Genomic DNA, 21,959 nt, shown 5'->3' on the forward strand with positions numbered 1-21,959 from the left:
AACATTTTTATAATCGCGTTTTACCGCGAAAAAAATCGCGATAAACGATAGATCTTGATATGTAATTTGCGTTCACCATAAATTATGATGCTGTACAGTTTGATGGCGCTCTAATGACTTGGAACTCAAAATACAACAATGCTTAAGCAGTGTCATTTAACTCTTTCCTTTTTTAGTTACTGATGAAGAGGAAAAGGCTAAAAAATGGAATCCCCACAAAGTTGAAATGGCTATATGGGCATATTTTATTCTCAGAAAGTCTAATGCTGAACTTCTCAACGACCTGCCAGACAAAGAAAATTTAATTACTAATGGCAATGGTACAGATAATGGAGTTGATGAGGTGAGTTTGTTTTTGTCTTAGAAATAATAGCAAGGTTCTGAAAGTGAGTCAAGTTTTGCATTGTTTGATGGATGTCAAGTTGCCACTCTTTTCTCATGTCGCTCCGGTACCCCACTATAAATTTTTAAAAATACATTTTTTCATATCTTGTTTTAAAAACAGTCGGAAATCTAAAAAATTGAAACTATGTGATGTCGCCACTTATCACCCTTCTTGCCCTGGTATCCCCATTTTTAAATATATTCTTTTTTATATTAAATCGTCGAAAAAAATAACCCTGAAATTTTGAATTTGGAAAAAGTTGATGGTTTTTTTTTCTCTTGAGACGTATTAGCTAGACTCCAACAGCGAGCCAAGTTTCTCCTCAGTAGCCAAAGAGTATGACCCATACTTGTATGGGTTACTTACAATAGTGAGAATTGGCGCTAATGTCGACAAAAAAAATCCTTTATCGCCATCTAGCGGTTGGTGGGGCTTGAGTAATATATTTAATTTGCGTAGTTGGTAAAATTAGTGTAGTAATGAGAGTCTGATCTCAGTTCTCGACAGAAAAGGGATTAAAAGGCTTGGAAAAATGCCAAGTGTCGCCAAATACTAGATGACGCTAATGTTTTTTGGCTGACACTAGCGCCAGTTTCCACTTTTATAAGTTACCTATACTCTTTGTCAGTAGCAAGATTTTGAGTCGCCTCTTCATACATGTCGCCCCAGAGCTCCCCTCTAGATTTTGAAAAATACTTTTCTATAAATTCGTTTAAACTCTGAAAAGTCGAAAGATGTCGTCATCATTTTTCATTCATTTCATCCCGGCATCCTCCCCTCCAGATATTTTGATGTCTTATTTTCATTTAAATAATAAAAAAAGCCGAAAAAATCCTGGAGTTTTGAATATGAAATGGTGAATTTTATCGTGGTTTAGACTTAATAGTCTAAAACATAGACATGGACACAAACAACTTACCAATATGAACATGTTTTTCATTATGTGCGTGCCTAAATTTTGCACGTGCGTGCGTAGAAATTTTTTTTTAATGATTGTGATTAAAAGCAAAACCTGATCGTTGTTTTTAGGGTCTCTCCGGTATTTTCTTAATATTAAACATATAATTGTCTAAAACAATATACATGTTTTTACAGCAAGTTAAATTTCACATCGGTAGCAGGATTTCAAGTCGAGACTTCATTCGTGTGGCCTTGGTCCCTCCACCCTCAATTTTGAAAACAAACTCATATCTTTATTAAAAAATGGTAAAAAAAAAAAAAATCTAAAAGGCCAAAAGATGTTATGTTGCCACTTCTCAATCCATTTCACGTGGCATTCCTGCTTCAAATGTTTTGTTGTTTTATTTTGAGTAGAAAAAGCAGCTGAAAAATAAGACCATTGAAGTTTTGAATTTGAAAAAAATCTTTTTTGTTTTTAGACTTGATTATTAGCGCTATTCATTTTATTCGTGTCATTGTCAAAAAATGATTGATCCTTGTTTGCCAAATAAGACAAAAAATCACATCAATTAAGACGTGGCTTTGTTAGGCAAGTAACAATTAAATGTGGCATGAAAATGTGAATGGCCTTAAAAAAATTAAATGAAAAAAATTTGTAAATGTTAACAAGGGACTAAAGCAATTTCACCGACTAGACAAAGAAAATTTAGCTATTAATGGTATATAATTAAATCCAGAACAACTCATCCCAGGTACGATCTTGACACAAGCGATTTGAATCAATGCAGGAAAAATCCTGGACGTTACGTCATTTTTTTTGAAAAGGTTTTTGCTTCACAACTCAAAATTGCAGTTTAAATATACTATTAAAGTAGAGATAAAGTAGGATTTTTAAGACTCGAATTTCATCTTTGCGACCAAATGTCATGTCGTCACTCTTTACTCATGACACTTCGTTTAAAATGTATTGTTTTTTGGCGGGGTGCAAAGATTATAGAAGGAGAGTTATTATTATCGACTGCTTAAAGAAGATATGAAATCATAAAAAATCTTGCAGAGGCAACATTTTATCAGGATAAACAATAGGGATAATAATTTTGCTTTGCCGGCCTATGTTTCCCCCCCCCCCCCCCTCACAGACTCCTAAATTTAAATGTAGCCGTTAGTTTAGGATACAATAATGTGTTTTGAATGACTATAGTGTATTTTTAAGCTAGTAGAGTGCTAATTTTTGATTTATTATTTAATTATAAAAAAAGTCTTCACATAATTGTTTTTAGTTCAGTCAGCTGAAAATTTTTATAAATTTTGGGAGGATGATGTAGATACATTTTTGAGGAAGGGATTTGAGCAAGGCGCTTAAACTACGTCCAGAAAACAGTATTTACAAAGTTAGGCTTTATTTCTTAATTTGAAAGAATTATTGTTTTGTTCCTATCTTGGATCAAAGTAGTTAATTTCTTTGGCCGTCCGAATTTGTTGAAATGAATCAATATTTCTTTTTGGTAATGAAAACGCTATATTGTTTGCCCATTTGCTTTTTAGATAACTGTTCTAAGGTAAGGTTGTATCCAGGGTTTTTGCTGGGGTGGATTTACAAAACTGGGATTTACAAAAAAGGTACTTATCGGTTATATACCAAAACTCTTGAAAAGTGTACTTTGGTTAATACTGACGAAGTAAAACAAAATATGATGAAAAAATAATACTTTAGTAACAAAATTACGAAAACTACCAGAAAGAATTATGGAAGGGGGGCTGCCAAGAGTGCACCTTATTAAATACGTATTAATATTAAGTACAGCATATTAAACCTAATCTAGGTACCTTTTTTTGCCCCTCAACCCCAAAAAACCTATTCAGAAATATTGTTCACGGAGTAAGAAAACCTTGTTTGCATAGCGAGCCAATGGAATTACATTGTCAAAGAAGTAGCTTGGCTAGTTTTTGTCTTGTGAGTGCGTCAATATGTTCTCGAGTGTTTATTATATAACCGATAAATACCCTTCCCCCCAAAAAAATTTGCAAAACGCACTGAAAATTCGTTTATATGCATTTTGGCGGCTTTTCTATGTTGGACAATTTTCATGGGGGGAGGGTCAAACACGGTAACCCCCGCATCTCCTCCATATGGCCTTGTTCTAAGAATTCACACCAGGAGTGTTGCTTTCATTTAAATGTAACAGCCAGAGTTTGAACTATTCGCCGAGTCTTTTTTTTATTAACAAAATTAACAGTGTAACGTCAGAACTTTTAAAGCCCCGGTCACAAATGTGCTTAGCTAGGAATCAATTTTTAGCCATCACCGCTTTAAACCAATCAGGACTGCGTATAAAACTAGCAAGTAAATTATAATTGGTAGATGATGATTTGGCGTAGACGTTGATGCCTGGATTAGCAAGATAAAATATTCAGAAATTTAAGTACTTTTTCGTATTTTGCAACTTAAATAAAGTTTTAGTGCTAAAGATTTTTTAATTGAATAAACAAAGCTACTTCTATTAAATAATTTTCGGATTGTTGACAACCTTCTTCCCCTTCACTCCAAAAATAAAAATCTATCCTTCGAGTTTGTCCCAGACATTGCAGAATATACAAATCTAATTAAGTTCAGTTTATAATCTTTGGTCTTGTTCTCCCCCAAATTCAATTCATAGTCTCTTGCAAGGTGTCATCAAGGGGGGCGACCCCTCCCCCCTCCGAGATGTTTGTTAGAATCGTAAAAACATAACAAAATGAATATAAACACATTTTTGACATGTTAAAAAAAATTGTACCCTCCTTCTTGACTTACTTGACTTAATGCTCGTGCCGAAATGCTTCCGGCGTCGAGAGTGATGCTACATGGTGCCTCCATTTGGACCGGTCTATTGCAAGGATGTGGACATCCTTCGGAATATTTGCCATGACTAAGAAGGCACCTGTCGTGTCCTTCCATCTGGTTGGGGGACGATCTCTTGGGCGTTTCCCGCCATACAGCACGGGATCAAAGTCAAAAATCGTTCGTGCGGGAGTGTCGGGGTGCATGCGAAGGAGATGTCCGTACCAGCGTAGTGTTTGTTAGCCTCCTTCCCACCCCCAAAAAAATTCCTGGATACGTTCCTAGTCTCTTGTATATTAGCATCCTAGGATAATTCACATTTCCTGCTCCTCTGACTACCCCCTTTCCTCCCTTTAGAATAAACTACTATTTAAGTACTTGTCTAAAAATTTGTCACATGAATAAAATGATACTTTTATTTTCTTAAAATGATATTTTTATTTTGGGTCTTTTATTTTCACCTGTCGAAAAAGTGCAGAATTTATAGCATTTTTTTTCTTGTCCTTAAGATAATTTTCTTTTCATCCTAAATGTCTGGTGCCTAGACACTTTTTTATTGTAAGAATATTTCGTGGTTGATAATTATAGGCTACCCTGAAAAAGAAGAAAATTCATACTTTTTTGCAAGACATGACATTATGATAAGTTGACATTTCTTGAAAGACAGGCTAGATTTAAAGCTTTTTATCAATACTAGACAAAAAAAAATTAAAAAAGAAAAATTGGCAACTGTGTCTCTTGCTATTTTGGGTGTTGCCAGCCTTTTCTTTGTCAGAAAATGCTTAGTTTTTAACATCATTGGAAGATAAGACACAGTAGTGTCGTTTTTACGCCTAAAGGTCGTATCTGACACTTTCATACGTCTGTGATAATTGCCAAAAAATGTTTTTTAAGCTGTTTTCTAAAATGTTTTCTAAGCTGTACTCAAAGGGATGATCAGCAGGACAAAACATCGCAATTTAATCAAACTGATCCGGTATTGCCTTGCCGATCCCCCCTCTAAGAACAGCTTAGAAAACCATTTTTGGCAATTATCACAATTATATGAAAGTGTCAAATATGACCTTCAGATGTGACTGTGGAACAGCGTGCCCACAAACCTTTGTGCAACAGCAGCAACATATGGTAGCTTAAAACTCGATTTAACCAAACAAATAATACCAATATATATCTCAGCCATTTGATTGTTATTAATTAAGCCATTTGATTATTAACTGATAATTATTTTGGGATATTCTTTTTCCAAAGCTCATTACTACCAATGATCTCTGTAAATGCAGATGTGGGGAAGTTCAACGACCAGCAAAATTTCGCTCGCAGATATCTGCCCTTTCATTCATGCACTTGTCTGTTTTACGTACAGGCACGTACATAAAATTATTTTTTGGAGTTCCTAAGGAGTATAGAGTTAATCGCTAAGCAGAGAAATCTCGCCCAGTCACATTTGTAGATACCCTTTTACTATCTCTAGCTTGTTTTTTTGTGTGTGTTAGATTCAGCGTTTCTTCTGCTTTGTGAGAGTTCACTTCAAAGGGTTATTTTTTTTTTAAGTACTGATTACGGGTTGACGGAGAAGGTCCTTGCCGAAATATCTGCTTCTATTTTTTTGTTCATTTTCTGTAATTGCTCTCGCTTCTCGATTATTTTAAGCTATTTGTTCTTATATTTTTTTTCCTTTTCTCAAGTGCCATATTGTTACATTATATTTTGTATTAGTTTAAATTCCCGTTTATAATTATAAGATATATAAATGTATAAAATAGAATTGTTTATTTTATATTTATATTATTCCTAATCTTTTACGATGAGTGTCATGTCTCCCTAATTGAATATCATCATAAGTTTAAACATCTAAAATCACGAATGTCTGATAATTTTCCTACTTTTACTACGCCAAATGTAGGGGTATCTTTGGCATGTTTTGTATCTTTGCCCCTCCAAAGAACAAAATTTAAAAGGTGAAAGGCATTCAAAGAAGATCTAGAAGAAGTATTTTTAACGGAGAAAAACCACTTATAAGTGTTATGTATTTTAATATACTGTGGTAACGTTGTAGATAAGGCTACCATGACTTAGGGTTCTCCAGTTCAATCCCATGTGTCGCAGGGAAAGATTCTTTGCTTCATTTAGTTATTTTTTTTTCATATGTTTGAATTATTTTCTAATATCTGTTTCTGTCTAGCTCAAGATAGTTTTTGTTATGCAAATAACTAAAGAAAATTTTTCTGGGCCAAAATTTTAATTTTTTATTTTATTTTCTTTACATTCGGCCGAAGATGTTGGACTTAACTTTGCCAAAAATTTACAGGAGCCTTGTTTTACAAAAATAAATAAATTAATTTTGTAAGATTAAATGGCGCAATAAGATTAATTAACTTTAAGGTACGGTTTGGAAGTTCTTCAGGAAGACTTTGCCGATCCCAGTTGCTTCCGATTTACTGCAAAGGATCCATGTTCGTAAATTTTGTGGATTTGTAGATTCGTAAATTAGACCTACTATAAAAGTAATGAAAAGTTACTCTGTTTCGAATCTTTTCGTTTTTATAACACCAGAATCGTATATCGAAATATTCAAGTAATAGTTAAGCATATTTTAAGTAAAAAAGGCTATGTCGACAGTATTCTTGTCGTTGTATTCTTTGTTCTAGCCATTAGGTAGCCAGAAGTTGTTATACCATGGTTACGACCGCAATGTTCTAGTAATCCCACTGAAAGGCTATTTGATGCGATTTTTTGTACTATTTTCGAATTAACGTCTTAAAATGTCGTTAATATGCCACAATTTTTAAGATTTTCTTCTTGTTTTAAATCATCCAAAGATGGTATCCCGTAAAAGGAAGCAGAAAAGCTTCTTTCTGTCGTCTTATTTATTTCAAAAACCAAAGGATCCAAGAGTTAGAATTGAGTTAGAATCCAAAGTTCTATCTCCACATGATCCCACAAAGAGATACATCATCGACAATCTTTCTCTAGAACCGGTGTTTCTGAGGAGAGGTATTCAAAGCGGAGGTTTCAATAAATTCCACGTCTAATATGAAGCTCTATGAATTTTTTTTTAGAATTTAGTAATTCTAATAAGTAAAAATCAAACGTATTTGGAAATTGTTTTTTATAGCCCTCTATTCTTTAGAAATAGAGTGGCTGCACTTTCAAACCTTTAAATACACAGGTTATCTTATTTATTATAATTGCCACTTAGTTTGATTTCTTAATCAGAGTCACTATTATAACACATTCCTTGGTTTAAAAAAAAAGTAAAATTGTCATTGATTTTATGTAGCTGATAAATGGAAAGAATGCATGGCAGGATTAGTTAAGGATCTTGCATCAAAATGGGAGGGAGACGAGGGGACAGATTCAGCTATGGGTGCTATTCTTTTCATCTATATTTTTTCTTTTTCGCCGAATAGCTGGTAGTGGCACAGGTGGCGTCAATTAGGGTGATCACAAGGTAATTTTCCCTGGCTCCTATTTTTTTTTGTCCTCGCTAGATTTTGAAAATATTTCTTTATGGTGTTTTCATTAAAAGTTTTTTTTGCATTCTTTTGGAAATATTGAAAAGTAAAGAACAAAATTATATCCCCTCACCAAGGCCATTTCATAGGGTTTTTATGGCAAAAAGAAAGTGGCTTTTTATGGTGTTCAGTTCCAGAGCACGAGTCCCAATATTAATGTCTGTACATATATGTAGGCACACGTATTGTAAATATGAACAAAATACATCACGTACACGTGCGTACAATACCATAACTATGCGTATTCTATATATGGATTGTATGTATATCTTCCCACTGGGAGATTGAAACCAAAGTTTCTGCCCACAGTGTATTTGTTTGACGATTAAGTCAAAATGTTTTATAGTTCGAAAACCCTGGATTACCCCCCCTTCTTCCCTCCCGCAAAAAATCTTCCGATCCCTAGTGGTTTAATGGCTTAGAAGTAAATTTGAGCCTCAGCTTTTTCTGGGAGATTTTTGTCTTCAAATCCTCTTTTGGTTCAAAGATCCTTTACCTGACTGATCGTTTCCGATTCAAAGGGATAAAGAGTGTAATCGGGTAGTCGAATACTTCATTAAGCTTGTAGCTCCAGAGAGATTTTATTTCATAGACAGAATTTCTAGAAAATATTTTCTTGAAATTAAAAACCGTTGTTATGACTGCCTTGAATTGTGGTAGCCGGTTTTTAGACATTCAATTAAAGCTAAGGCGTTATTGTACGGTGGTTGAGAGGTTTCGTATCTTAAGGGTGAAGAGGAGGGTGATGGAATAGAGGGGACGCACATAAAACTGAAAAGAAATGACAGAAGAAGAATTCTGTAAACAGAATAAATTTGACTCGTTAAGTTAATCATTAGACTGTCTTCTTTAAATACAAAAGAACTTGTGAATGAGCCGTGGAGTGAATTTACAGTCGGAGGTTGTATTAACTTCTTGCTAGTGCAAAGAAGAAAAATCTGAGAGTCAGTTTAGCCTGCTTTTAATAAATCTCAATGTTCATATAATCCATAAGGTTGAATGATCCTCCTTTACTCATTAACGGCTAGTATTTTCATTTTACTGAAAATAAAGCGTATTTTAAAAGTTTTTTCTTATATAATGATCATAAATCCAAAATCGCTGAGATTTTCAAGAATGAATTTGAATATATATTAAACTTGAATATAAATTCGTTAATACTTTTTAGTAATTCTGGTTAGTAGGGGAATTTTTTGCTATTTTATGATAAATAGGAATACGTGGCTTGCAGTAAATATTTTTTTCAATAAGGTGCAGATGTTTTAGTGTTAAGAAGGTATCAGGGCGTTACCCCTACTCCTGTTTGTGGTAGTCTCTGTTCGCTCTAAGTTTGATTACTTATTGTAATACCTGCTCCTTCCGGGTTAACTCATTTATTTTTGGTTATTTGAGTTGGTTGTAAGCTCGAATTATTATTTTAACTTTATTTCTGCTAGTCTTTGGTCTAATGTAGCTCTTTACTTGTCTTTGAAAAGCTTTTTTGAGAAAACTTTATTTAGATTGATAAATCATGAGGGTAGTTAAACACAAAAAGATTAACAGTTTCGTATGCTGCAAATTTATCTATAAATTTTATTGTCTCAAGTTGTGTCAGAGTTGTCAAATCATTTGGGTAAAAATAAGAGCGACTTTTCGCTAACCTCCCAATATTGTTCTATAGAAGCGCACACTAAAAAATAAGTTTGTGCAACAGTTCTCAATGAAGTTTTTTTCAGGAAGGGTATACAGAAATGTTTTTCAGGGGAGGGGGGAGTCTGTGAAAAATGTGTTTTGCCAAAACTGTTCACTGTTTGCAAGTGTTACTCAATTTTGTGCTTTTCCTGTTTTTAGTGTAAAGGGGGGGGGGATCAGAAGCTCCTTCTTTGTGCTCTTTAATCTATAGCCCTAAGAAACATCAAATAGAAAATAGTTCTAAACTTTCCTATCGCATATGTCTATAGATGGGTATGAAAATTCGTATTGGAAAAACATATGGTAAAAATAAATAGGAGTTCAGTATTTAAAAAAGTCATTTTGAGATCTGGTTTTACCTTAATTGGTCTTTTTTTATAGGACTCCAACCCGACACAAGATAGCAGCACGAAGGACAGCGTTGACAGTGAAGTTCAGGACGAATCTAGTAACCCTGCTATTGCTGGTAAGTGTATCTAGATATGTAAACATATGCAGTCAGGTCAGTCAAGAATTGGTTTACATCGTTGTTCTTTATGCATGTGACTTAAACCACATCATATGTCACATATCATATGTGACATATGAACCATGTGACATGGTTCACCTTGGGCATGTGATATTTTTTGTCAAATTTTGTTGAAGACTTCTTCTGAATGCAGTTTTCAAGGTCTGTCTGATGGTGCAATCCAAAAGGTGCTTAGTCAAAAAGCTGGCACCAAAACGCCAAAATTTTGTATTTCAATTTTTATTTCATTAGAATTCATATTTATTTATTTTATTTCAGTATAATTTTGTACATTAATTTATTTCAATTTTAATTTCAATTGTCTCAAATTTTACGTGACGCGCAAAGCGTCTCCTTGTTTTTATAGCTTTTAAATCGATGAATAGCAGAATTCTTGGTAAATCGAACCTGAAGGGAAAACTTCGAATCGTCGAGGATTGTGATGCAGCGAAGCTCGATTATCGAAATTATTTCTTGTTTAACCTGAAATTTAGCGGCTCTCTCATTCAAATGGATGCCCAAGTACGCATTGAAATTAGAGAAATTGTATTGTATAGAACAAAATTAATATACTACAAGAGTAATATATGTTTGGTATATTTATAGGAAATTACAGAAAAGAAAATTTAGGCAATGTATCAAATTTCAAAAATAAATGTAGCTTCGAAAAGAGCCAGTGTCTTCCTGAAAACAAGATTTTATCCAGTGCATCGTCTAGAAATGTATTGGGTCTCATAGCCTGAGCATTAATGGCGGTTGGCTATTAAAGAAATCTCTTCAGGGTTTAATGGTACATAGCGCATCTCAGAATGTGATGTCTGGGTCCGGTGCTTCGACTTCAACGTCCGCGCTCGTAGACATCCTCTTATAGAAACGCATGTTTATATTGCTTAGTTCAGTACATGTTGCAAGGTCGTCCATAAAGCTCCTCTCGAAGGCCAATTCTCTCGATTAAGCTCTTCAGTGATGAAGGGTCTGCAGCATCGCTCCATCGCTGAGGAATTTTCTCATCACTTTCAAGTTATTTAGTTCGACCTGGAATTATTCGATTGTAAGTTCTACTTGGAATATTTCTTCATCCTTTTCAATTGGTTGAATTAAAAAACTCTTTTTAAGACAGACTTCAAGTGGAGTCTTGTTACATTGTTACTGGTCTTTAAAGTCATTCAGTCATAAAGCAGGTTTATTTTATAGGGCTAGTAAGTAAGACGGCACTAGACCCTTAAGGTCCAAACCGGCGGTGCTGATCTCCGTTTCATGACCCTTCAGCCAGGAAGTGCAATGGGGGGCTGGGGGCCAAACATCCTGTGCTTTCACACACCCTTCCTGCTTACCTTCCCCAGATTTCTCCAGGTACCCATTTACAGTTGGGTCGACTCTGGCTGAGCTTACAGAGTCACGCCATTGACCCCTGCCCCAAACTAAATAACTGGTAACAACTGGGATTGAACCTGTGCCCCTTGGACACAGAATTCTCACGCCAGCGCGCCAACCACTCAGCCTGGATAGCTTTTTATAGGGCTAATATCTTTGCTGCCACTATCTTTGCTGCCACTATCTTTGCTGTAGAGCTTCTTCCCTATTAAAATCCCTAAAACGTTATTATTCTTGTTCTAATGGCTTTATCCAGGAGTGAAATCTGGGGATATAAATTCTATGTTGATATTTTGGAGTTTTTTGGAATTCCCGTAGTATGTACTACGGGTACGGGAATTGTATAATATTACCTTTTATAGACGAGAGAGGTACTTGCTCTGTTAGGTAAAATTAACACGAGCGTGTTAGCTTAGCTCACCGGTAATGGACGTTATAAGATTTATTGTGGGATTCGATATGCTGATGTTTGATATATTGAGGCTCCATATTTTTGGATAAAAAATATGGAGTATTCATATACATGATTTGCAAAGTATATCCCGCCCTATAAATATTGAAATATGTCTTTATTGATGTTTTTTTAAAGATTTTTTTATTTTCATTGGGAAAAAAAAAAAAAAACAACAAAGATGCTCCCCTAGATTTTGAAAAATAGCTTTCCCTCCCCCTCCAATTTTTCATGAAATTAAGTCGCTGATTCCATCTTTATAGTGTCGGCCTATTATACCGTTTTTCCAGTTAGCCTAAACTTACCATTTATATTGTTGGTACAATGAGTGAAAACACCTTCGTTTTCTTTTAATTTATAACAGTGTGGTTTACCTCTATTAGGAAAATAATATTGTTTGTGTGAAAACTACACTAAGCAATGTTTTTATCCGAATATATGAAAAAAAAAAGAATTTCTTATTAGTTTTGGCCCGTCTAGAAATCACAAAGTAAACTTAGATTAGAACATTACTGATTATGTTTTTGGACCTTCAGTTTAGACATGCATGAAATTTGTATGCATTATAGTGCATTAAAAATGGTTGCCTGAAAAAAAAATGTGTAGAAATCACAAAATAAACTTAGATTTTGAACTTCGTTCCGTCAGAGCCATAGATGGCGAATGGAGCGTCAGGGCGTGTTACCTCTAGGAAAGGATGTCTCTAGTATGTAACAACTGTTGCTTGCTCTTGAAGAATTATTATTTTTATTATTATTTTATTTATTATTATTAAAATTTATTATTTATTTTATTATTATTATTTTATTATTGGATCGTCAATTTAGACATGCATGAAAACGATCAAGAAAAAAGTAGTTAGACATGATTGCTTAGCCTAAAAAAAAAACAACAGCACATAACTCTTCACTTTCTTATCAAACACTTTCTGGCAAGTTGCGCTAATTGGAAGGGGGAGGAAGAAAATCCCCCCCCTGAACATGGGTTTTCCAAGCCAAGGTTATAACGTTAAAAGGTGACGGACTGTTTTTTGACGCCGGATATATTGTGTACTGTTAAGAGTGACAGATTCGGAAATTGATTGTTAAAATTGACTAATCTCAACAAAGAGGTTAAAATGATAGTAATTTTGTATTTTATTTAAAAACGATTGAAATTAACTTCCTACTACTCCATTCAAAAATACTCTTAACTCCCTCTTAAGGGAGGGACTAACTTAAGGAAATTCGTATAGAAGACTATTGCAAAAATTTAGATATTTTTGGATCTTCCAAAGATACAAGGCTTAGTTTTTATATAGTATTGTTTTTATTAACGCTCGTATTTTGACATTAATTGACTAATTGATTTTGTATGGAACATGATTTTTTTGAAACCGTCAGCGAAAAATGAGAATCTGTAGAAAATCGTCTAAATTTTCACACAAGCTGGCGTCCGTTGTGGAAATTTCCTGCATGTTTGCGATTTTCTTCTCAAGATTTTTGTTTTGTCAAAGGATATATGCTATTTAATAAGTGAACATTTGTCCGTTCCAGTTTCGCTTAAAGTGATATAATTTATTTCCCTCTTAAAAAAACATCCAGCTATATTAAATCCCCTTCCACCCTGCTATCTTGGACGAGTTATATCCTTAAATGATTATAACATTTCGAGGATCATCATATGTTCCTCCTCTGGGCTATTCATATACGTACCTATGAATATATTTCCTATTTTTTGAGAACTCAAAGAGTCGACTGAAATCTGGATGGTGTGTGGGGGGTTTAACACTATACCACAAGTATTGGGAAATGTTGGTAGAAGTTCTAAGTATTAACTTGAATACGAACTATAAATGACTATAGTCTGTAAAGGTCAAAGTCACCATGGTCTAAGCCTTGCTAATGATCCTTATCATTAAGCTCTGTGCAGCAATTTCATTCCTCTTTTCTTTTCTTTGTAGGAGAGGAAAGCAGCAACCCTCCTGGTGGTTTTGATGAGACAAGTAATCCTCCTGCAGTGTCAGAAGAAAACGGAAGCACAGCTAATGGAAGCCCTCTTAGTAAGACAGGTATAATGTATTTCTATTTAGCCAATTTAATAGGCCACTTTTGGCACCATAAACCCCTGTATTGGCACTTTTTCAATTAGGTAATGATATTCCGTAATAGGAAGTCTATCAACAAATTTCAGAGAGCAGATTTCTGTTTGTCTTAACCCATACGTTACAAGATTATGAGAGACCACGCCTTTGTCTCCTATAGTAATTTTCTTGTCAATAGACATAAGACAAAAGGCTTGAACGCGTTAAAAAAATTTCGAGGGATAGTAAAAAAGATACATAATTTGAACAAGAAGGGCTCGGAAATTGGGGGGAATTTAGGATTGGGAGGGGGCCTGAAGGCCCTCTCTTCTGCGTTTCATGCAAGAAATTTAAAGTGATGTCTTAATCTTCTCCAAACCAACAGTCATGCCGAATCTGTTATCAGCTATTGTGTCAAATGAGTAAGAAAAGAAAATTAACGTTATTCCACTTCTGTACTCTTGGCTTTTTTGGCAATACTAAATAAAAAAAGAAACCAAGTTTTCATTGGAGGCAGTGAAGCATATTTATAATGACTCCCTGGTGTTATTGTAAGTGACTATTATTATTAGTAACTTTATTGCTGTCTTTATCGTCCAATATTTTATAAGTGAATGAAATTAGTTTTTTTTTAGCGACTTTAGAGATCACATTCTTTGTGTGAAAAAACTATCTGAAAAGAAAAAAAATTGTGCATTGCTTTGATTATTTTACATAAATGAAAGATTCTTGTTACTGTTATATGCCAATTAAGACAATTCATTACACATGTAATCACTTGTACTTGCAGTGGGACGCTGGCACCTCACCCAGCATTATTGTTGTGGGGCTCATATGGTTCAGTCATTACACATGGGGATTAACTGAAGGATCAGAAATTGGTTCCGTAAGGTCATTTAAGCATTCTAATGATTTATTTAAGTTAATATTACGGTGCATTCAGAGAAAACCATTTAGCCTACTCGAGTGTCAATGAAGTAAAAAATAGGTAGTGTTGGGCCCATTTACCCTTCAGATCCTCAGGTGCCTAGCTATGCACATCCTGGCAAATGAGTCGTTCGTAAGTCAAATAGTGCCAACAATAGAGAGAATTGAGGAAGATGTGTTGCCGGCTTTTAGTGTGATACACTGTTTACGGTATGGAAAAATGTCTTGGTGTTTCAACGTTTACTGATGTGTTGTGATGTCCGTAGAGAATGTGTACAGACTTAGTTTAGCTAGCTCCTTAATTTGATTTGTTAATTAGGTATTAAACCATTTGGATTACGTGTCCATCAAGTGCATTCACTCTAAAATCTTGAGAAATGCAAAAATTGAACTGCATCAGTTTGGCACAAGCAAATAGGACCCCACTTAAAGTGGCTTCAAATATACCCTTCTTCTTAAAAATGTATAATATGTGTCCCAATGGTTGTTTCATTTGGACAGACTGGGCCAATCTATAACCCCCTCATCAAAACTCTGGATTATCAGAAGTTGCAAAAATTCGCAATACGCCGGGTAATGTAAATTTTATTCGGAAGCAATTACAATTTAAAGCACTTACTCCGCCCCATTGTCCTGAAAAAATTGCCGTGAGAACCCATGGACAGCCTGGTCCACACTGGGTATGTCACGTGATTTGCACAATTCTGGTATTTCTTTTTTTATTATCCGTGTCCCCCCAAGTTTCCAAGTCCAAATATCATTTTCATATATTTTTAGTTCGAATATTATTCCAGGTGAAGAAAGTTCAGACGTTCCGGCCGCAACTGCAGAAGAAGCACCATCTGCTAAACGACAAAAAGTTGAAGAATAAGATTAACAAAGAAACAACATATTTGTAATATTTAATAGTTTTTATTCGATTTATTACACAATGGTAATTTGGAGGTACATTTTCTTTTAAATTTATTTATAAATTCCACGACTTCAGTCTTCTGTTGGAGAATAGATATCAAATTTTATTAATAGTTCAAACAATTTTGGTGAAAGGTGAAATTTCAAGTTAAATCAGAAATTTATGTATATAAGTGAATAGTTAAGTGTGACTCTTCATGCCATCTGTTGGATTTTAGGGTTCTCATTTATTCCGTAGTGCAGTCTTAAACCTGTCTTAGTTCCTTTTTTGTGACATTCTTCTGACATTTTGTGACTATTTTGTTAGTATTGTGCTACTTATAACTATGCTCCTTAAAGAGCAGCTTCTTTTTTATTCCACGCTATTAAGCTATTAATAGAACTTTAAAAATGTATTTAAAACCAAATAAATTTATATTGCCTTGTGTAAAGACGACTAAATTCACATTAATGACAATAAGTTAGTTACCCCTGCTTATTTTCAGCCAGAATGAAATTTTTCGTTTGCCAATGCCATGTTCTATGTTCCCAGTCGGTTGGGAGTTTAGTTGCCTGGGTCTCTTCCATTTTTAAGCAAATTCCTCCCCCTCCCCCTACAAGCCTAAGTTTCGTCTATTCTTCAGTGGAATTTTTTGATTAAAAAATTCTCAAATTCAGTTTCAATCCTTAAAGCAGTAATGTTGTCCGAATATGTGATTTATGGCCAAGGTGGGTGGACCAGACTCGGTCCACCCACGAGTTAAAGCACCATAAGATCTAGTCACTGTCATTCCTAAAGGCCTTATCTTGAATTTTTTTTACTCATGAGATAATTGAAAAAAAAACTTTAAAACTACTCTCAAAGGGAGGGTAATGAAGATCAGGAGGATTTAACCTAAATCGAACTTCTGATTCTAATTTTGGGAAACTGCTTAACAAATTATTCTTTTCCAAAATTTTCTTTCTTTTTTTCAAAAAAAAACTTTTCTAAGCTGCTCTCGAAGGGAGGGTAATGAAGATCAGGAGGATTTAACCTAAATCGAACTTCTGATTCTAATTTTGGGAAACAAATTATTCTTAGCGAGCATCTCATAACTACTAATATGCCAGATACGATGTTTGGACATGATAGAGACAATATGTCTGCACAAACTGTCTGTAGACATATTGACAATATGTCAATATGTCTACAAATTTGAGACAAAGTCTCAAATTTAGTTTTGAGTTCAGTGAAAGATGGACTAGCGATAGGAAGTGCATACTTAATAATTCCTAGAAGCCAACTTAAAACGGAAATCATGCTTCTGGTAATATTTTCAATCCAATTTTATTTGATTGAAATAAAGTTATTTTCAAACTTAATGATTTGGAACTGAAATTGAAGTAATCGTAAAATAAAATGCAACAATTTAAATGAATTGAAAACGATCTTAAATGAAATGACTTAAACGCTCTGTAGCTTTTGCAAATTTGCTTCATTGATATCATTGTCTTGTTCCTATCTATTGGAAGGTGTGGGTCTGGTTATAATGTTTTTGCCAAAAAAAAATGTACAAAATCACATAACTCAACCAGAGTGGCAAAACCCCTCATAATTTACATAATTTTGAAATTTGCACACGATCCCTAAGTCATTTCGCAGTTGCTAAAGCAAGACAGCCAATTTACAAGCATTGGGGACAAAATTAGGTTGGGAAAGAGTAGTTATAATGCTAGATTCAGTGTTCTTAAAAAAAAAAAAAAAAGATTCTTATATCAATCGCTCCCAAGACCAGTTCCAAAACACTTCCGAATAGAAAATCGCTGAGAAAAAAAACTACTCAGAAACGTGTCATTTATGTGATTCATCACTTTAAAATGGCTTGGTTCGACTGCTTAAATATCGAAACTGCCTCGGTTGTTATTCGTCAGCGGAAATTCAGTTACGAAAGGCTATTCACAGTAGCGTCAATTTAGGAAAATATAGAGGGGGCAAAACGTATTAATCAAAATCTTAGGGTTGCTTCCAAATTCGTTGTTTTTTCACTCTCTTCGATGAAAATACCAACTAGCTGGCATTTCTTGGAGAAAATGTCCTCTAAAAAGGTATTTTTTACCACCCACCATCCATGGGTGGGGGGGATGCAAAAATTTTTTTAGGGGTGGTCCATACCCCCCTCTCTTGAATTAAAGCTACTGACTATATGAGTCCTTGAGCTTAATGGTATTTTACCCACCCATCAGTAAAAATGGCTTAGATTTTACTCCTTGTAATTTATTATTATGTTTAGTTCTTGTAATTAATATGTTTTATAATAAACCGTATATTAATCTTTATCTAAGGGAATTTGCGACAGTATCTGTTTTTCTGAATTTTGGATGGTAATTAATTGATTAATAATTCCGACGGATCGTAGCTGCAATTAAACCTTAAATAAATCGAATTCCCTAGAACTTGAAAAAAGTCTTTTAAAATGTCAGTTTTATTCTTTCAGCTTATCAAATGTATTTTTTTGGAGGAAATGGCTTTAGAAAGTCTGACTAAACTTAACCTCGCCCTTGCGTTAAGTTGATCATTGTTTTGAATTTTACTGTGTCGGGTAAAATCTAATATTCCCCCCCCCCCTGCTTTCTAATTATTTGGACTAATTTTGCGAAATATTGATCGCAGAAGTACTGTAACAATAATAATGTCGTTTTCTTTCTTCTTAGCGGCACGTTCAAATCCAACAGAGAGTAAAACATAGTTACCATTGAAACATCCATAAGGCGGTTTGTTATATATTGTTGATGCTACCATAGAAATTTTAGCGATGACTTTTTTTTGGTAAAAAAAAGAAGAAACTCCTGGCTGGGCTTTTTTCCTCCCTGCTTTTGCATTCTGCAAACCCTTATTCTATGATTAACTATCATAAATTTGATGATTACATAAATTAATGCAATTAACAATAATGCAAGACATAACTATATAACTCTAATCCTTACAACTAAGAATAATGGAACTTAATATCATAAAGAAACAAGGCCGTATTCGGGGAGGGGGGTGTTAGGGTTTGACTACCCTCCCCCTTTTATTTTTCTCTTCACCTAGTACGACATAACAAAATACAATAAACAAATTTTTCATACCGTCTTTTAAAGCTTTTCTGTATACACACCCCCCCCCCCCTCCTCCACCGAACCATATCCCGGATATGCCCTTGTATAGAAATATTACTTTACGAATGTTCCTACTCTATAAAATATATCTATATTTTATGGCTGTCCGAACATAATACCCCCCCCCCCTCCGCCATTGTACTCCAAAAATTCTTGCTGCTTAATCGGTTTATTCAATGGTATATCATTAATTGCTTTTATTCCTATGTTTCATTCCGAGTTTCAATATTCCATCATTGCAGTCCTGAACGCCATCTTTCACTATAGTTGTTTTACACGACGAGATAACATTTTAATTCTGTCTCTTGAAGATTATAACTCTGTCAAAAAGATTATTTTATTCATTTTCTAAGATTATGGGCCTTTTCCATCAAAAGACCAGATTGTAACAACATTACTTGTTAAGGGCGTATCTGGGATCTTTGTTTGGGGGGGGGGATTACAAAAAATCCTATGAAAAATGCGTTTAAATGCATTTTTGTTATGCTTTACGAGTGGGACAGTAATTTTGCTGGGGGAGGGGGTGTACAAAACTTGAACCTCCCTCCCTTCTGGATACGGCCTTATCAATCAAAAAAATTTTTTTTAGCGAGGGCTGCGGCTCTGCACTACATTGTTGATGAATAAATTTTTCTATTCTTCAGTCTGTAATTTGACTTTTCGATTTTTATAGATTTTTATAGATTTATTTAAGGCTCTAATCATTTTGTATTTCGTTTTAAGCATTTGGCTCATCAGTGGAAAAGACTTAGCATCTGAATAAAATGTATTTAGGAGAGGTTGTATAATTTGTCTAGTTGGCTTAAACCCTTTTCCTTGAGGCTCAGTTTTCACTTTTTTGGATAATTTGCAGTTTTTTGTTTTAAGTGAAATGTTTTGATTATGTTTGTATTACTCTGTTCACGACAACTATTCGTAGACTATGCCTTAAATATGTGTAGCTTGTTTTCTATGTTTATATATATATATATAGATATATATATAGCAAACATCTAAATAGATTAGAGAATGGAGGGAGGGGGGTTAGATCTCAGTTATTCTAACTATTGTTGTTCAGTGTTGCTGCCAGATTCCAAATATACAAGTTACAATTTTCAAAAAATAATGTTTTATTTAAGAAAATACACTTAGCCGATCAATATCATTAAAAATAGATCATAGATGTGCACTTGGGGTGCTGCAAAGTTATTTCCTCTGTTGGCGTCACGGGCACCCATAAGCTGAATTTTAGGGCGAGGGGCTTACCTGGTCTAATCGGCACTTCCAATGCTGTATAATAGAAATTTCAAAACAAAATATAAAAATGTAAGGTCATGTCATTCAGAGGGGGAGAGGGGGGGGGGGCTGAATGACAATTTCTGTGGTTTATTCGGATAGTTTATTACATGTTTTTGGGCTCTATGGTGGTCCACTCGGTTTTGTTCGTCAGCGTACCAAGGACAGTGAAAATGGAATTGGAATTTTTTCAGCTGTTTATTTGGAAAATTATACATATATATCGAATCGGGAATTCAACTTTTAATAAAAAATACTTCCAAAAAGCTATGCAGTTTTTAACTGTAGTTGGCACCAAACTAAAAATGGTAAAACGAACGTGGTAAAAAAAAAAAAAAAAAAAAAAAAAAAAAAAAAAAAAAAAAAAAAAAAAAAAAAAAAAAAACTGGAAAGCTTAGGGAATGTTGTCGCCAAATTTGGCATATTAGTTTTGGTTTAAATATATCTGTGAGAGTCGGTAATGTTTTCACTATTTTAGACGAACATCTGTTTCAATTACTTCTTTTAACGTTTTAGACTTAGACTTGGATTTAAAAAGTGCTGTCAGACCAGAGATAAACGGTCAGTGGATCCAAAGACAGCCGATACGAATTATGAAAAGTAAAGACCATGTTGCCTTCTTAGCTACTTTCCATAAGCACAAAAAGATATATTCATACACGAACAAAAAAAAACAAAAAACCTCCAATCTCGAATACAGTAATCACTGCTCTGAAGTTGCAAACATATCTAATACTTTAGCCTGCTTGATTTTCATCTCCGTTGCAAATGGGCATAACAGGAAATTGTAACGAGACTGGAGCGAGAATTTTCAGCAAAAAAACCCACGATAAATAGAACGAAATCAGAAATAATGAAGATTTCATTTTTGAAGCATATGGTACCAGATTTATCTGAAGTGGGTATACCAGTAGTTCAGAAAATGAGAATTGTGGGTGTCATTTTTAACGATAGATTGACATGGGACGACCATATAAATCATTTAATTTGCCAAATTATCCCTCTACTAAGGTCTTTGGCAAAATTACGCCGGTTTAATCTAAGCAAAGATGCAATGCTTACATACTACAAAACTCACATGAGACCAATTTTAGAATATGCCTGCCTAGTCTGGCACGCTGATCACAAAACAAGCACGACATCTGGCTCCGAAACAAGCTACAGCCATACAACCCCAGAGCGATACAGGAAATCATTCTGACAATATTTCACCACTCATTTTAATTTACAGTTTTATATATTGCGATTATTTATTTTGATATGCCCCAATAAATTATTTGTCATTGTCAAATAACACAATCCTCCTGCAAATAACAACCAAGCAAAGCTAAAACAACACTAATAAAAAAAATTTCTCACTATATAATATCTAAAGTTTTTTACCATAATCTACTAACTATTTTGCTTCATACCATAGAACTTTAATGACATTAATATCCTGTTTAACACAAAGAATTGGAGATACTACTTGAGGTATCCAACATTATTTGCCTGTCTTAAATTAGAAGGCATCTTATCCCCAATAATTCTTTTCGTATTTGGTTGACACGAGGGGAAATATCAACGCTTTTCAACCCTTTAGCATGTTTAATATCATCAACCGGATCTGAAAATCTTTTACTTTAATCTTAACAAACTTGGGCGTTCAGGATACCGTAACGAGGTCTGGCGAACCTAAATCAGTAACAGATAATCCATTAGCAAGACATTACGTATCCTATTCGGAGCATTAGATGCTTCCAAATTATTCAGGCCTTTTTTCTCGAAAACAGCTTCATGTATTTTTTTGAAAATTGTTCGAAATGAATAAAATGCAACATAAAATGAAGGATAATCAAGAGGACAACACGAGAAATGAAAATTCACAATTGGGGAAAATGAAAAGCTTAGAAAATCAAATTATACAAGACCAATCCGAACAGCTGAGGCAAAAGGAATTGGAAAAATACCTGAAGCAATGATAAACGAAAACGAAGAAAAAAGTAATATGTGGTTAGAATGTTTGAGACACGACAATTGCAACCTGTCAAAAATGAAAGTG

At 34.4% G+C, this 21,959-nt stretch overlaps 1 protein-coding gene across 3 annotated transcripts in view; it reads left to right on the forward strand.

The window, feature by feature from the left end:
* Window positions 1-15,562, forward strand: part of LOC136040086 (uncharacterized) — a 54,094-nt gene extending 38,532 nt beyond the window's left edge. For all 3 annotated transcript variants that reach the window (XM_065724161.1, XM_065724159.1, XM_065724162.1), the window contains exons 5-8: window positions 177-343; window positions 9,674-9,758; window positions 13,568-13,675; window positions 15,409-15,562. In XM_065724161.1, the coding sequence (XP_065580233.1) occupies window positions 177-343; window positions 9,674-9,758; window positions 13,568-13,675; window positions 15,409-15,485 (437 nt within the window). In that variant the 3' untranslated portion in view covers window positions 15,486-15,562. The remainder of the gene's footprint in view (window positions 1-176; window positions 344-9,673; window positions 9,759-13,567; window positions 13,676-15,408) is intronic.
* Window positions 15,563-21,959: the final 6,397 nt, after the last annotated feature.

The sequence above is a fragment of the Artemia franciscana genome, chromosome 20 (genome assembly GCF_032884065.1).
Source record: "Artemia franciscana chromosome 20, ASM3288406v1, whole genome shotgun sequence".
In the NCBI taxonomy this organism is placed as follows: domain Eukaryota; kingdom Metazoa; phylum Arthropoda; class Branchiopoda; order Anostraca; family Artemiidae; genus Artemia; species Artemia franciscana.